Below are 12,803 nucleotides of genomic sequence, written 5' to 3' on the forward strand. Positions count from 1 at the left end.
TCAAGTATGAATGACAGAAAGCTGGTTGTTGGAATTAAGTATGTGATATTGCTGTTAAAGCTCATCATCTGAAATGCTCTGAATCAGGATCTCTGGGATCCCAGAGCTGTCAAGCAGCATGTCTTGTCAGTCTGTGGAAGCTAACGTTAATAGAGCCGTGGCGATAACTGCAATATTGCAATACTGCACAAATGACAAGCCAACCGCAGGGGATGGCAAGCAATCACCGCAAACGCTATGTTGCATGAGTTGGATGTAATGGATGAATGAAAAGGAGACACTGTCGAATCATCTGTTGAGTTTTTGATGGTTATTTAGAATGAAACCGCCATGAAACAATCAAAAGATGTTTAATTTTTCTTATTCATTCTCCTTTCTACTGCTACTCTCTCTCTTCATTCACTCTTTAGCTCGCCTGACTACCGCTGCACTCTCGCTTCTTTCGCTTGCTCTCAAGCTCTGTCACACTCTTTTTCTCTAACCCTTTTTTTTTTAAAAAGGAGTTGGGAAGCTGACAACAAAGCCTAATGACAACCAAATGTCTTCTCTTCATCCTAAACTGCTCCTTAATCGAAACACAGTGTAGCCTACCTTTGGTTCTTATTGCGCCTCATTGCCCTTCTGCATTCTGCATTGAACAATAAAAAGGCAGGCTAATTTATTTGTTTTAAAATCTTTGTCATTTAAGAAGCAACAATAACTTTAATAATAGCCTAACAGCTTATAATAAATAATCAAGCCAATTCAGGATAAATGAAGTCATTTGCAGAAACAAAAAACAACAAAAAAGTGGTGTTTTTAGCTCAAGCACCTTAAAATGCAGAAATGTCAACTGCATCATTAGAGGTCATCAGTTATCAGACATGATTTGTTTTATGACACAATATAACTAAACCAACATACACAGAAAAAAGATACATCTATGATCATGAATCATCTTTATAATGCAGACAACACTTCTGAAATTGAAATCACAGATGCAATATTGGTGAAAAAATTGCAATTAGATATTTTCCTCATATCCTTCAGCCCTGAGGCAAAACTGTAAAAAAAGGGGCAGTTTGTATTTGGATCATGTATCTGAGCACGTAAACTGATTCACAGAGCTGTGAAAATAGTTGGCTAGTTAAGTCTAATGAGTCTTTGGGGCTTTTTTACTCTAACGTTTTTTCCTCTCGAGCAGACACAGAATGTGATGCACGTCAGTCGTCAGCAGTCCATCAGCTGTGAGCTTTGTGTTTTTTTTCAGTTGAAAGTTTGATCTAAAGAAGTGAAATGACGTAAGGTTACACAAAGGTTTTCATCAGTCGGCCTTTGTCGGCATTCGAGTTCTTTGAGATCGTGGCTTGACGTGCTGGGGCCTTCACAGGTCTTGGTGGACATTGTGTTCAGATAAGGACAGAGTAAAAATGGATTCCTAGATTGTATGAACTGATGGGAGGTACAGCATGCAACCTTCCCAGCTGACTTTTCTTACTTTATTCTTGTCCTATGTTGATGCTGGAAGATGCAGATGAAAAAAGCATCCACCAAATGTCATGTGATCAACAGCCCACCCAATCTATGAACAACCACTCCTCCAATGTAATGGGAACACAAGGTAAATGAAGCATTAGATGACAAAGTGTTGACAGCCATATAGAACCAATGGGCAAGGAAGCAAAAAGTCCTCCTTTCTTTTTTTCTCATCATCTCCATTTCTTTCGTAATCCTCTCACTTACACTCATGACATTTGTAAATGCTAAACTGCCGTCTAACTGTAGCTCAAAGCTTCAAGTAATTTCACTGAACTTTGTCAAATCAAATCAGCTTTATTTATACAGCGTCGACTCACAACAGAAGTTATCTCAGGGCACTTTTCACATAGAGCAGGTCATGACTGAACTCTTAACTTGGTGGTTGTTTTTTGTCCTAATGATCCTACTTTCTGTATCAGTGAGACACCTTATGAATAATAACATTCCATCTCCTCTCAAGAGCGCTAATTAATGGCATTAATATCAGTCTATTCTCTTTCCGTCTCCATCGTCAACCCTCATCAACCTCATCCGCTCGCAGCTGTCACACATCCTCAACCAGACGCGAGTGGAGGCAAAACAAAAGTAATTCCGCCCTTCAGATACTTTAAATGGCACAAACTCTCTTCTTCACTCATCCCTATCTCCAAATTTATCCTTCCGAGTGTCCATATGCCCTCTTTCTCTCCCTGACATCGGCAGTGATTTTCACTCCTCTGCTTCAGAACAGGATGAGACAGAGCGCTTGTTTTCTTGAGGTGGCAGGAAGCATGTCCGCTTTCTTCCCACTTCTCTATCACGCTTTTTGTCCATCTCTGTCAGTCACTGTCTGACTGTCTGAAGGTCTCCATCTTTCCCCAATTCTATCCACACCTGTCCCGCACCACATCTATCTTCACCTAGCCAGATTAACCTGCCAGGGGAGCCTCAAGGCAAAGATTTTCTGTAGCCCCCCTGGCTAGATGATGTAGAGGAGCAAGACAGACTTCAAGACAAAAATATCACTTCTTAAAGTCTTTATAATTTCAGCTGATGTTGTGCATGTAACAAGACAGCTGTATAAAGAAGAGAAGAAGTTTAAGCTGTTTATCATGGACAAGGAGAAAACTGTTTTCAGTGACAACTTAAGCTCTTAGACCAAAATATCAATGTTTAACAATCCTCAGTCTTTAACTTCAAGCTACTGCAGTATGTGTGCCAATAAGAGTGTTACATTTATTTAGTGTCATGCTGTTCATTCAAATGTGTCCAAACATTTCAAGGTCACTCGTCAAATTAAAAAAAGCCTTTTTGAAGCCCTTAATTTACACAATTTCCCTTTTTTTGGCTTAATTTTGCTTTCATGAAGTTTCAAAGCACATTGGAAGCTTTGGGAGAGGAATGCAGAAATGGGGCAGAGAGAAGATAATGAGATAAACGGATGACAAGAAGGAGGAGAGAGAAAAGAGGCATAAGGAGACAAACAAGAAACGATGGAGATGAGGAAAGATGGGTGGAATGAGGGCCGTGCCAGAAAAGGAGTTACGAACGAAAGGAGAGGCGATGATGGGGATAGAGGAGAAGAAAACGAGGGATGAACCAAACCATCTGGGATATGAGACCCAAAAAAAAAAACTACTGTGCCTCCTCAACATCTTATTTAGTCATAAAAGACTGCTGTTGCCAAGTGTGAACATGTGTGTGTTTGCACGTGCATTGAGTATGCAGCAGATTGGGCTCCACTCTAAAAATAGTGAACACAATATGAACTGTAATGACCAACAGCGATCGTGTCTGTTATCTAATAAACAGGCAGTAGATTTTTTTATTTTCAGTCTGAAGCAAGTTTCAAGTTAAATAGAAAAATAAATGAATCACTAGAAATCATAACCGAATAAAAACACCACAGCTAATAAAAGAGGAAGTCATTTTGAGATCCTAACATCATCACGTCTTTCATTTTCTCTCCCTCCATCTACCCTGAATGCACTTTTCTATGCAGATGCATTGTAGAAAGTGCACACCATAATCACATCTTCATTAATATGATTATGGTTACGGCTGCTTTTGTCAGCACTATCTCCTCCATCTACATGCAGTCACAGAGTGGGCCGTGATTTGAATACCCGGTGCTGAGAAAACGCCACGGTCAGCACTGTCGGTCCGACGTGTACAGCTGCATATTTGCAAAACAGGAGTTGTGTCTATATGAGAGATTTTCCATGCGGATCAAATGGATCCATAAATGAATTCCTGTTTAAACCAACCACAGCACTATCAATCCCCCTGAGGTTGGTGGGATTAAAATGTTTCTCTGGAGAGGTGGCAGGTTTACTTGTGAACTCCTGTCTCACTTGTAGTGGGGGAAACTTTAGAATACATTTTAAAACACCATTTCTTTTTCATGAAAATGCACTATATAATAACATGAAATAACTATTTTCCAACTCTTGTAAGCTACTCTCTAATTAGCCAGCACCCTGGGAATACTTGGAAATGGATATTCAATTCCTGGTTTGAGAATAATGTATTCCATGGTGACTTAAAATATCTTATTCATGAATTCAATTTACTCCGATAATGAAGCTAGAGTTCTTGGAAATTAAATGACCTTTAACCTTACCTTACCGGTTCCTTTACTTCATTGTAAAATAAGAAAATGTCATTCATCACATTGAGAGAGTGAGTTCACCGACTAAACTTAGTGTCTATATTTAATACACTTGAAACCCAGCAAGGAGAATGAAACTAAAGCTTCATTACATCACATCACATGTACCTCTACTGAACAGAAAAAACTATCTTCCTTCAAGAGTAAGTAAAATAAATGAATACATAATGCATCGGAGCATTAAGCATCACTACAACAGCTACAGTATAAAACTGAAATCTATCTCAGTAATGATCATACTCACCCCATTCTTAGGGTAGGCCACCCATCCCAAGTCTCCCATCACAGAGCGAGAATCCAGCAGGTTCACTGTTAAAGATGAAAATCACAATTTATAGATGGTGTAAGGAAGTTTAAGGAAATATAATTAGGAACATATTTTAACATGCCTTTATTCAATTAAAAAAACAAAACAAAACCAAGAACAAAACTAAGGAAATACATCCTGAAACCCAGCTTCCAACACACACAATGAAAGAGTGATCTCCATCTGGACTCATAACCTGATCTCAATCTTTGGGATTTAGAAAACAGCATCTCATGTGGAGAGATCCTTTCCCCAGACCAAATTTTAGGACAGGTACAGGTACAGGTACAGGTACAGGTTTTTATTGGTAGAGATTTGTCAGAGAGAATATCCAGTTTAAATTGAATTGTTCCCAGATTGAAGCTGTTGTTTCCTTTGTGAACTTCTCTAATAGGCAGACAGAATCAATGTGAATACCAACACAGTGGTGTTAAACGCAGAAGTGTAAGTATTTGAAAGGAGTTTTAGCACATAGCAGTTTTAATGCCGAAAGTCACAGCATGAGTCATGAGTTGACATGGCCTGGAGTGTGTTGTGGTAACAACAGTAGCTATTATTCATTCACAGTCTTTGTGGAACTGCAAATGTGTGCATCTTGTTTACAGAAAACTGCTGCCGAACTGATTCGAGCAATTCAGTGCCTCTAAGAGAGTTCTCAACTCAAACTGATCTAATAAAATCCTCCTTTCACAGCCTCTCACTTGAAAGCTGTCAAGTGCAATTACCTGACCACTCCTCAAAACATGTCCCCATCTCCTCTCACAGCGCTGGTGACAGAGTAGTCTTGTAAGTTCTGCTCTTATCAGTGTGCTCAATTGCTTCTTCTACAACAAAGTGCAAATGTTCAAAGGTGCATCTCACACAGCCATCTGTGAGCTAACAGAGGAGTTTTTTTTGGTACACTCGGATATGCTTTATGACATATCCAAGTATCAACATTTGAAAGTGTAAGTTCAAAACACACACAATCTTTCAACCTTTGACACAGTAGTTAGTGGCCTGCTTATTATCATGCTGTCTGTGACCAGGAAACAAGTTAGTTACTTAATGATGAATCTAATGCATGTCACATAAAACACTACATGAATCACAAACAATAAATATATGGTGACACATCATGCCATAAAGACAACGTGGTCTTTGTCAGGCCAGAGTTCACTTTTCTTTATATCACCTATGATAACATTTGGCTCTTCTGCACCTGCTACATGTGTATTCTAAACAATAAAAAGAGAAAGTCCATTGTTATGCTACGAAAGCTTTTAGTCTCCACATAAGGAGCAGATTAGGAGCTAGACTTTGAAGCATACCACTGGTGTATTTGTCACATGCCAGCTGGTCTTGGACAATATTGTACCGACTGGCCTCAGGTGTTCCATTTGTTAAATGATGATTTTAGTATTGTTGTACCTTTGTTGCTTATTCCTTCAGTGTGAAGCTTGAATCTAATGGTGATGGAACACCCAGCATATTTTCATCCAACGAGGAAAAAAAGTATTATGTGTGCTCCAATAATAATTCAAGGCAATCAATATTCCTGAATCAGGTGCTAGAGAATGACTGCTTCACGAGAAACATACATTTAGAAGATTATTGCTTCATTAAACCTATCTGCACAAACTCATCCACACTGAACCCACTTGGCACATGTGATCCAGTCCAACTTTGATGAGCAGATTCCTACTAAATATCATGAACTCTTGTCCATGACTGATGTAGTGTAGAAGGTTTTTAGCCACTGGCCAATTTTAACTGTACAAAACAGTGCAACTGCTATGTAGTTAATGGGTATCTACCTAACTTGGCCCACTGAGCTGAATACTTAAAAATATGTAACCATACTCACAAAAAGGGGAGCAAAACACTTCAAAATATGGTTTGCACATTTTTCCCCATAAGTTTAATGTGTTTATTTTCTCATAAAATAATCATGGATGGCAACACATTTTTTATATCAGGCATGTTCTTGATCCACAGGAACTGACAAATTAAAACTGTGTGTGAGTGATTGTTCAGTACAGAGGAAGCTGTACTCCACATTATTACAGTTCACATTTTCCCTCTCTCCTCCCTTTGGGTTTAATGAGGCAATGGTTCTCAATCTTTTTAGTGTCAAGTACCCCCAAATTAAGGTCACAGACCTGTATTTGATAAGGTGTAGTCTCAAGGATCCCCATCTGATAAGATTTAGTTATTCTATAACTGTCTATACTATGGATTGGTAGATTAATGGTGAAGAGTATGAATTAAAATATTCTCCATTTTTCTGAGGATCCCCAGTAACCCCCTCAAGGACCCCACCGGCTCCCCCAACACCATGTTGAGAACTGCTGCAATAAAGCTTCAAATGAGTGGGCATCTTACTGTTTTAACCCTACAAGATGTCTGGGTATTGAAGGTACATTTCCAAAGTGTTACATCTTGATGCTGCAGAGGTATCGATTAGATATGTACGTTTCCTATCATAACATCAATACACCCACACTCTAATTAAAAAAAACAAAATGCTATCAATCATCTCCATATGTAATCTCATAAACACTATTCATCTCTTTAACCAGCTGTTGGGTTACAATATCTCTAGTCATATGTGTTTATGTTTATGTACCATAAACCATGTTATAAAACAGCTGATCCATATAGCAGCCCTGCCCCAATGTAAACACAAGGACAGCAATTAAAAAAAAAGTCGTTCTGCAGTGCGAAGTTGAGGTAAGCGGAACAAAATATGAGGCGAGAGTTAGTTCAGTAACTGAGACACACTCATGCCGCAAACCCCTCCCAACGCACTACTCTAGTGTTACCGTCTCCACTGCTCTGCAGCGAATAATAAAACATGTCCTTAGGAGGTGATCAGACAACTAATTAGGCCATAAAGAAGAGATAAGTGATGCTGAACTAGATCATAAGGGATATGTTACCTCTTTCACTCTCTCTAAGGAACAAAGCACCTAACAAGCTAGAGCTCAGCTGTGACAACGATCTACAGAACTTATTAATAAAAGTCATCACCAGTGTATGCACAAAGTGGTTTCGTCTTGTGACATTACTGGAAGGTTGTTGTTGCAAGTGTGATGAGTAGGAGAAATTCAGCATGGGGAAGGCTGATAAAATTCTCCTTTAAAAAGCGACTGAATAGTTAATCGGAGAGGCTGCTGGCGTATTTATTTTTAGTTGCACATTTTTGGCATTTTTTAAAATTCGAACATGACCTACGTGATCCTTACTACAATAAAAAAAAAACAATGGTTAAGTATGTTGCATCTACTTTCCTCAAAACATTTCCCTTGTTGTCTGTCTGTGCCTCAGGATGTTTGATTGTGGTATTTACATGTTCGCTCTAGGCTTATGTCCTCTCTCTCCCTCTCCCTCTCCCTCTCCCTCTCTCCCTCTCTCTCTCTCTCTCTCTCTCTCTCTCTCTCTCTCTCTCTCTCTCTCTCTCTCTCTCGCGCGCTCTCTCTCACGCACACAAGTATGCACTTTTTTCCATGCCATTTAATATAATTTACCCACATGCAGCAAATTTGCCATCCTCAGCTGATCAACACCATTAACAACAAAAGCAAAGTGATGGGTTTTAAACTCACTAATGTGTAGCCTCACACCCCCCAAAGACCACCCTCATTAGTCAGATATTGTTATTAATCGAGTACGGTAACAAGCTCTAAAACAGATGTCAGGCATCTGGCAATGCGTAGAGATGTTCTTAGAAATTGATCAATTTAAATAAGAATGGATTTGTTTCAAGAGAGGAAATTAATCAACCTGGTACTGTTTTCCTCAGTATCGTTCATCAGTGGTTGAACGCCACTGCAGGAAAACTTTCCTCACTGCTACGAAAATGTTAATATAATAAAAGGAGGCATCAAGATTAGTCATCAGAGCACACACTTGGCATCTAGCTGCAATAGAAATGTGAACTTAAAGCTGGACAATGGTTATCTTTTATGCGGAATGATGCAAGTCTGCTGTGTAATGCGAGGACACATGATGCTGCAGAACCTCAGCATGTAGCCTGATAGGGCGTTCCTGTCATATTAACACAAAAATTCAAAGGGCAAGTGGCCAAAGCTCCCCATGATTCGTTGAAGATGTCGTAAGTGAGCTGAAAAATGGCTTTAATTCTACTTTCAATTACAATACATTAGCCCTATGAGAGAATAGCAGCTACTTTGATTATGTTTCACTCTCCAATTATGCATGCAATGGTATGATCTCACCATGCAAATATATGCCAAATTAATCAAAAATTAGTGTTGAATGGCAGCCTCTGGCAAATGCGTCTTGATGGGTGAGTTGTTGTGTTTTTGCTAAGTAGATCATGACTTTTCCAGTCAAATATGAGAGAGGGAGAGAGAGACAGAGAGAGAGACAGAGAGAGGGAAAGCACATCTAAGAAAGTAAAACAGGTTTTTAACAAAGCTGAGGGAGAAATATGAATGAGCTTTTGAACACTGCTCCCTCTCTTCATTCCCAGCAGTCAAAACACAGACGTTATAATTCAGTCTGCCATAGATTCACAATATTCTCAATGAAGCTTGGCCTTAACAAGTATTTTACTGCAGGTTTACAGTCTGTGCTGAAGATAAACATCACTCATGACTCATTGTTTTGGCTAGATTTTCAGTCCAAAACTCAAGTGATTTAGGTAAATGTTTTAGTCTTTTGTGGAACTTACAGGGTCATTTGGAACAGTATAAGAAACAAAGACATAAGCTAAAAACCCAAACTCTTTGTGCAGCAGTGTAATCAGGAGGACATTTACATTCTATCTTTACAACTGGTGAACCTCAGCTGCTTTATATGTTACCGAAGGATGCCCTGCAAAGCCCTCCAGGATCCTTCAGCAGTGCCATGGTCACACAATGGGAACCACTTTTGTGAATCTAAACTTTGACCAAATAAATCTGCCATGTGAAGAATAAGCAGGTTGATGAATGTTCTCTCTTTCCCGGACAATGCCATCTAATAGCCCTAAACAATAGCATCCATCTCCAGCTATTACATCGCTGCTCAGTGTGCAGACAATAGCGTGGGAACAGTACATGACACACTGTTTCATACTTTCTTTTTACTTACTTATTTCTAATCATATAAAATATAGTTTTAAGCCAATTTACAAATATCCACATTTGACATTTAGTTGGGATGAATGGAGGTGTGCATTAGTTTAGCTGGGATTAAAATTGATTTGTTAATATTTGAATCATATTGCACACATAAGGGAATAATTGAGCCACATTATGAGTGGTACCAAATGTATCTAATAATATCTTAAAATACATCTAATGTAAATTACTGCAAGGGACTGCTATATGAGCTCATCTGCCAGCGTTGCCAGGCATGTTAACAGGATTCAGAGTTTAAAAAGGGTTTGATCTGCATTGTTTAAAGACTGACTAGACTAAGTCTTCAAATATCTTTGATGAAATTAAGAGAAATATCGATCTAATGTCAAATTTCGTAAGTGGAAAGGTAAAACTCACTCTTCCACAAAGAAAACTGAAAGAAATGTGAATTCCAATCGTGTTTTCCCCCCTCTATTTCAAAATATTATATTACAGTGTGTTAAGGCCATTGTCAACTCAACAATAATAATGAATCACTCAAAAGCTCCACAGGAAAATGTTTAAGATTAATTCAGGGGTTTTCGCAGCGCACTGTGCGTCTGTCGGCGCAGCCAAGTCCTCAAAGGACTGGTTATATGGAGAGAGTCGTGTTCTGTTCAAAGGTCCTGTTTTACCATTTCGGGGCACATTGTCATTGGGTGTAGACACAGACTGAAGAGACACAGAGTCCATAAACATTAACTGTTCAAATGCCTATTACAGAAGACTTCAAGTTATGTCAATCAGCGTCGGAAGCGCCCGCGGGGAACCGATGGTCTGGTGCACCGAGGTACACAACGGACCTTTAACCGGTCACACTTGTCAGTACCAAAAGCCCATTTGTGTAGCAGCGGTGTCATGAATTTAAAAGTAACCTACAATATGTACATGTTTTACCTTCATTTGCGGGGATGCACCACGCTCCGAGCAACGCCAGACTCCAAACCCACGTCCATGCCACCAGCCGAATGCCACAACTCCACCAGCGTGATTGCATGGCGCATCCAAAAACACACAACCGCTTAAAGGGGGGTATTTGTCCTAAACAACAGCAGTTTCGGTCAGCATAAAGCGGGATACCGTATTGAAACCATCTGTATCGTTACGTGTCCGCTCAGAGAGATGAGAGCTCATGTTATGTGGAGGGTAGAGGAAGGTACTGAGGAGCTGTGTGCGCTCTGGGTTTGGGGAGGCGGGCAGCGCGCCGGGGGGCGGAGTGAAGCGTAAAGTCTCTCCAATCACAGACCCTCCACAGGTGAACCCCACTGTTGGACTCCTTTCTCCAAAATGATAATAAAGTACTCCTAAGTCGTTAGAGCTCTCAAATGTATCTCAAATGCCTTTATGGTGCCAATAAACTACTCTCTCTCTCTCCCGGCACTACATTTCTCCATATTTAAGACAACATAAGTGGGTGCGTGGGGCTTGTTACTTATGAAGCTTTACCATATGCTCAGCCATTTAAAAAGCACTTCAATTGCTTTTAATGCTGCGTTCTGTTCCACAGCCCCAAAATGAATTGGAGAATGTGGATGTGTCAATCTGAAATCATTCATAAAATAAATGTATCTTTTTAATACAATTATATACTGTCATAATAGTGATTTTTTGCAATTAATAAATAGATTATCAATGAGATTATGTAAAAGAAATTAGCTGAGCAGGTGAACTAGCTGTGTGTTCCCTATTGGGTTTACTTTGTGGCCCATCAGGAAATAAAATATTGAAATACTAGCACCCTTAAAATTATTTTTCAATATTCTGTGTCACGATTGTCATATTTTTTTATTTTGGAGGTGAAATTAAAATGTATGGTAGGAAAATGTATATAAAATGTGAGAATCAGCCCGTCTTTCACTGTGACCATGTGTGGTCATACAACCAGGGGCAATTGAAAAGCAGGTCAATTGAAACACACTTAATTCCTCCAATCCCTAACAGGCTACAGCAATGACAGTGACTCTGCACATGCTCAGTGAGGTTTTCTCTCTGCATGTGGAGAAGAAGAAAGATCATTTCACCTCTTCAGACATTTTTAACAACAAAATGGATGTTGAGGTTACTTTTTGGATGTGCAGTATTTTTCTTCTGCTGTTTAAATGACTGATAACTCAAGATTATTGGTTAAAAGTGAACATGAGCAACCTATGCTAATATAGGTGTTGCTACAGTAGCTAGCATACAATATTTTACCATGGCTGCAAGATCGGAGGGGCAGCCATAATGGCCCAGTGTAAGCACCTTGTTTGTCTGTGTTAACATACTTTTATGTTAGAAAATGAACAAGTTGTTGTTCTAGTCAAGTAGCTTATCAATATGTGTTATTGTAATACTGTTTTATTTGTAGTAAAATAATATAACATAGTGACAGAAAGTGTTAATATTATATATGTCTGCAAAAGCAAAGTTATTTTCATTGTCAGTTTGTCTGTACAGTGAATTTAAAGTAAAAGCAAAGAGGATTAGTTCACTTTGGGGGCAGAGCCAACATGGTGGCTGGGGATGGCACCAGCCCCTCTGGAATTTGATTGGCCACCCAGGTGACCCCTCCCCCAACACTGTTGGAATGTACTTGGTTGATGTTCATTTTCTACTAGTAGAATTGCTTTCTTATCCAAAATGAACATTTTACTGTGATTTGATATTTAAATGTTTGCTTGAGGCATTATCTTCACTTCAACAAGTCTGATCCCCCATCAAACATTTTCTAGACCCACCCATGTCCCTCTGTTGTGATTTCGGAGCTCCACACTGGGGTTCATTCAAGCATATTTTTTGATCTCACTTACCATTACAAGCTGCCTCACTGTCATTACTCAAAGTGTACTGAATTCAATTTATTGCCTTATTTTATTATTTTATTGTGACGTATTAGTAACCGCTGGAATTTGTGATGTTCTTCTGTGTAATGGAATACAACACCAGACGAGCCCCTGCAGACTTCTCGGGGACTTCGCTACAGTCTCTGGACTCCGACTCTGGACTTGTGGTAATTTGATTTAGGCCAAGCTCCACTAAAATACTTTACGGTTTAAGGGTAAAATGTGTATTGTTTGCCATATATGTGGAAATAAATTCCCGACAACACTGCCTAATGTTCTGTGATGATGTTGGGTGGTTGAAATGTATGTGGATCAGTGCATTTTTTTTCACTTTTCACATGTTCTTTATATGTGCCACCCTTCCTGAGACTGTGCTCCAGTCTGCCCCCCCCCCCCAT

The 12,803-nt window shown here is 39.4% G+C and overlaps 1 protein-coding gene across 2 annotated transcripts in view; it reads right to left on the reverse strand.

Moving 5' to 3' along the window:
* LOC128380618 (ephrin type-A receptor 5) overlaps positions 1-10,580 on the reverse strand; it is a 61,451-nt gene extending 50,871 nt beyond the window's left edge. The window contains exons 1-2 of one of the 2 annotated variants that reach the window (XM_053340492.1): positions 10,481-10,580; positions 4,413-4,477 (exon numbers count right to left, since the gene is read on the reverse strand). In XM_053340492.1, the coding sequence (XP_053196467.1) occupies positions 4,413-4,477; positions 10,481-10,580 (165 nt within the window). The remainder of the gene's footprint in view (positions 1-4,412; positions 4,478-10,480) is intronic. The other variant, XM_053340491.1, reaches the window with a different exon arrangement.
* Between the last annotated feature and the right edge of the window lie 2,223 nt (positions 10,581-12,803).

Source organism: Scomber japonicus, chromosome 19, assembly GCF_027409825.1.
Source record: "Scomber japonicus isolate fScoJap1 chromosome 19, fScoJap1.pri, whole genome shotgun sequence".
Classification (NCBI taxonomy): Eukaryota; Metazoa; Chordata; class Actinopteri; order Scombriformes; family Scombridae; genus Scomber; species Scomber japonicus.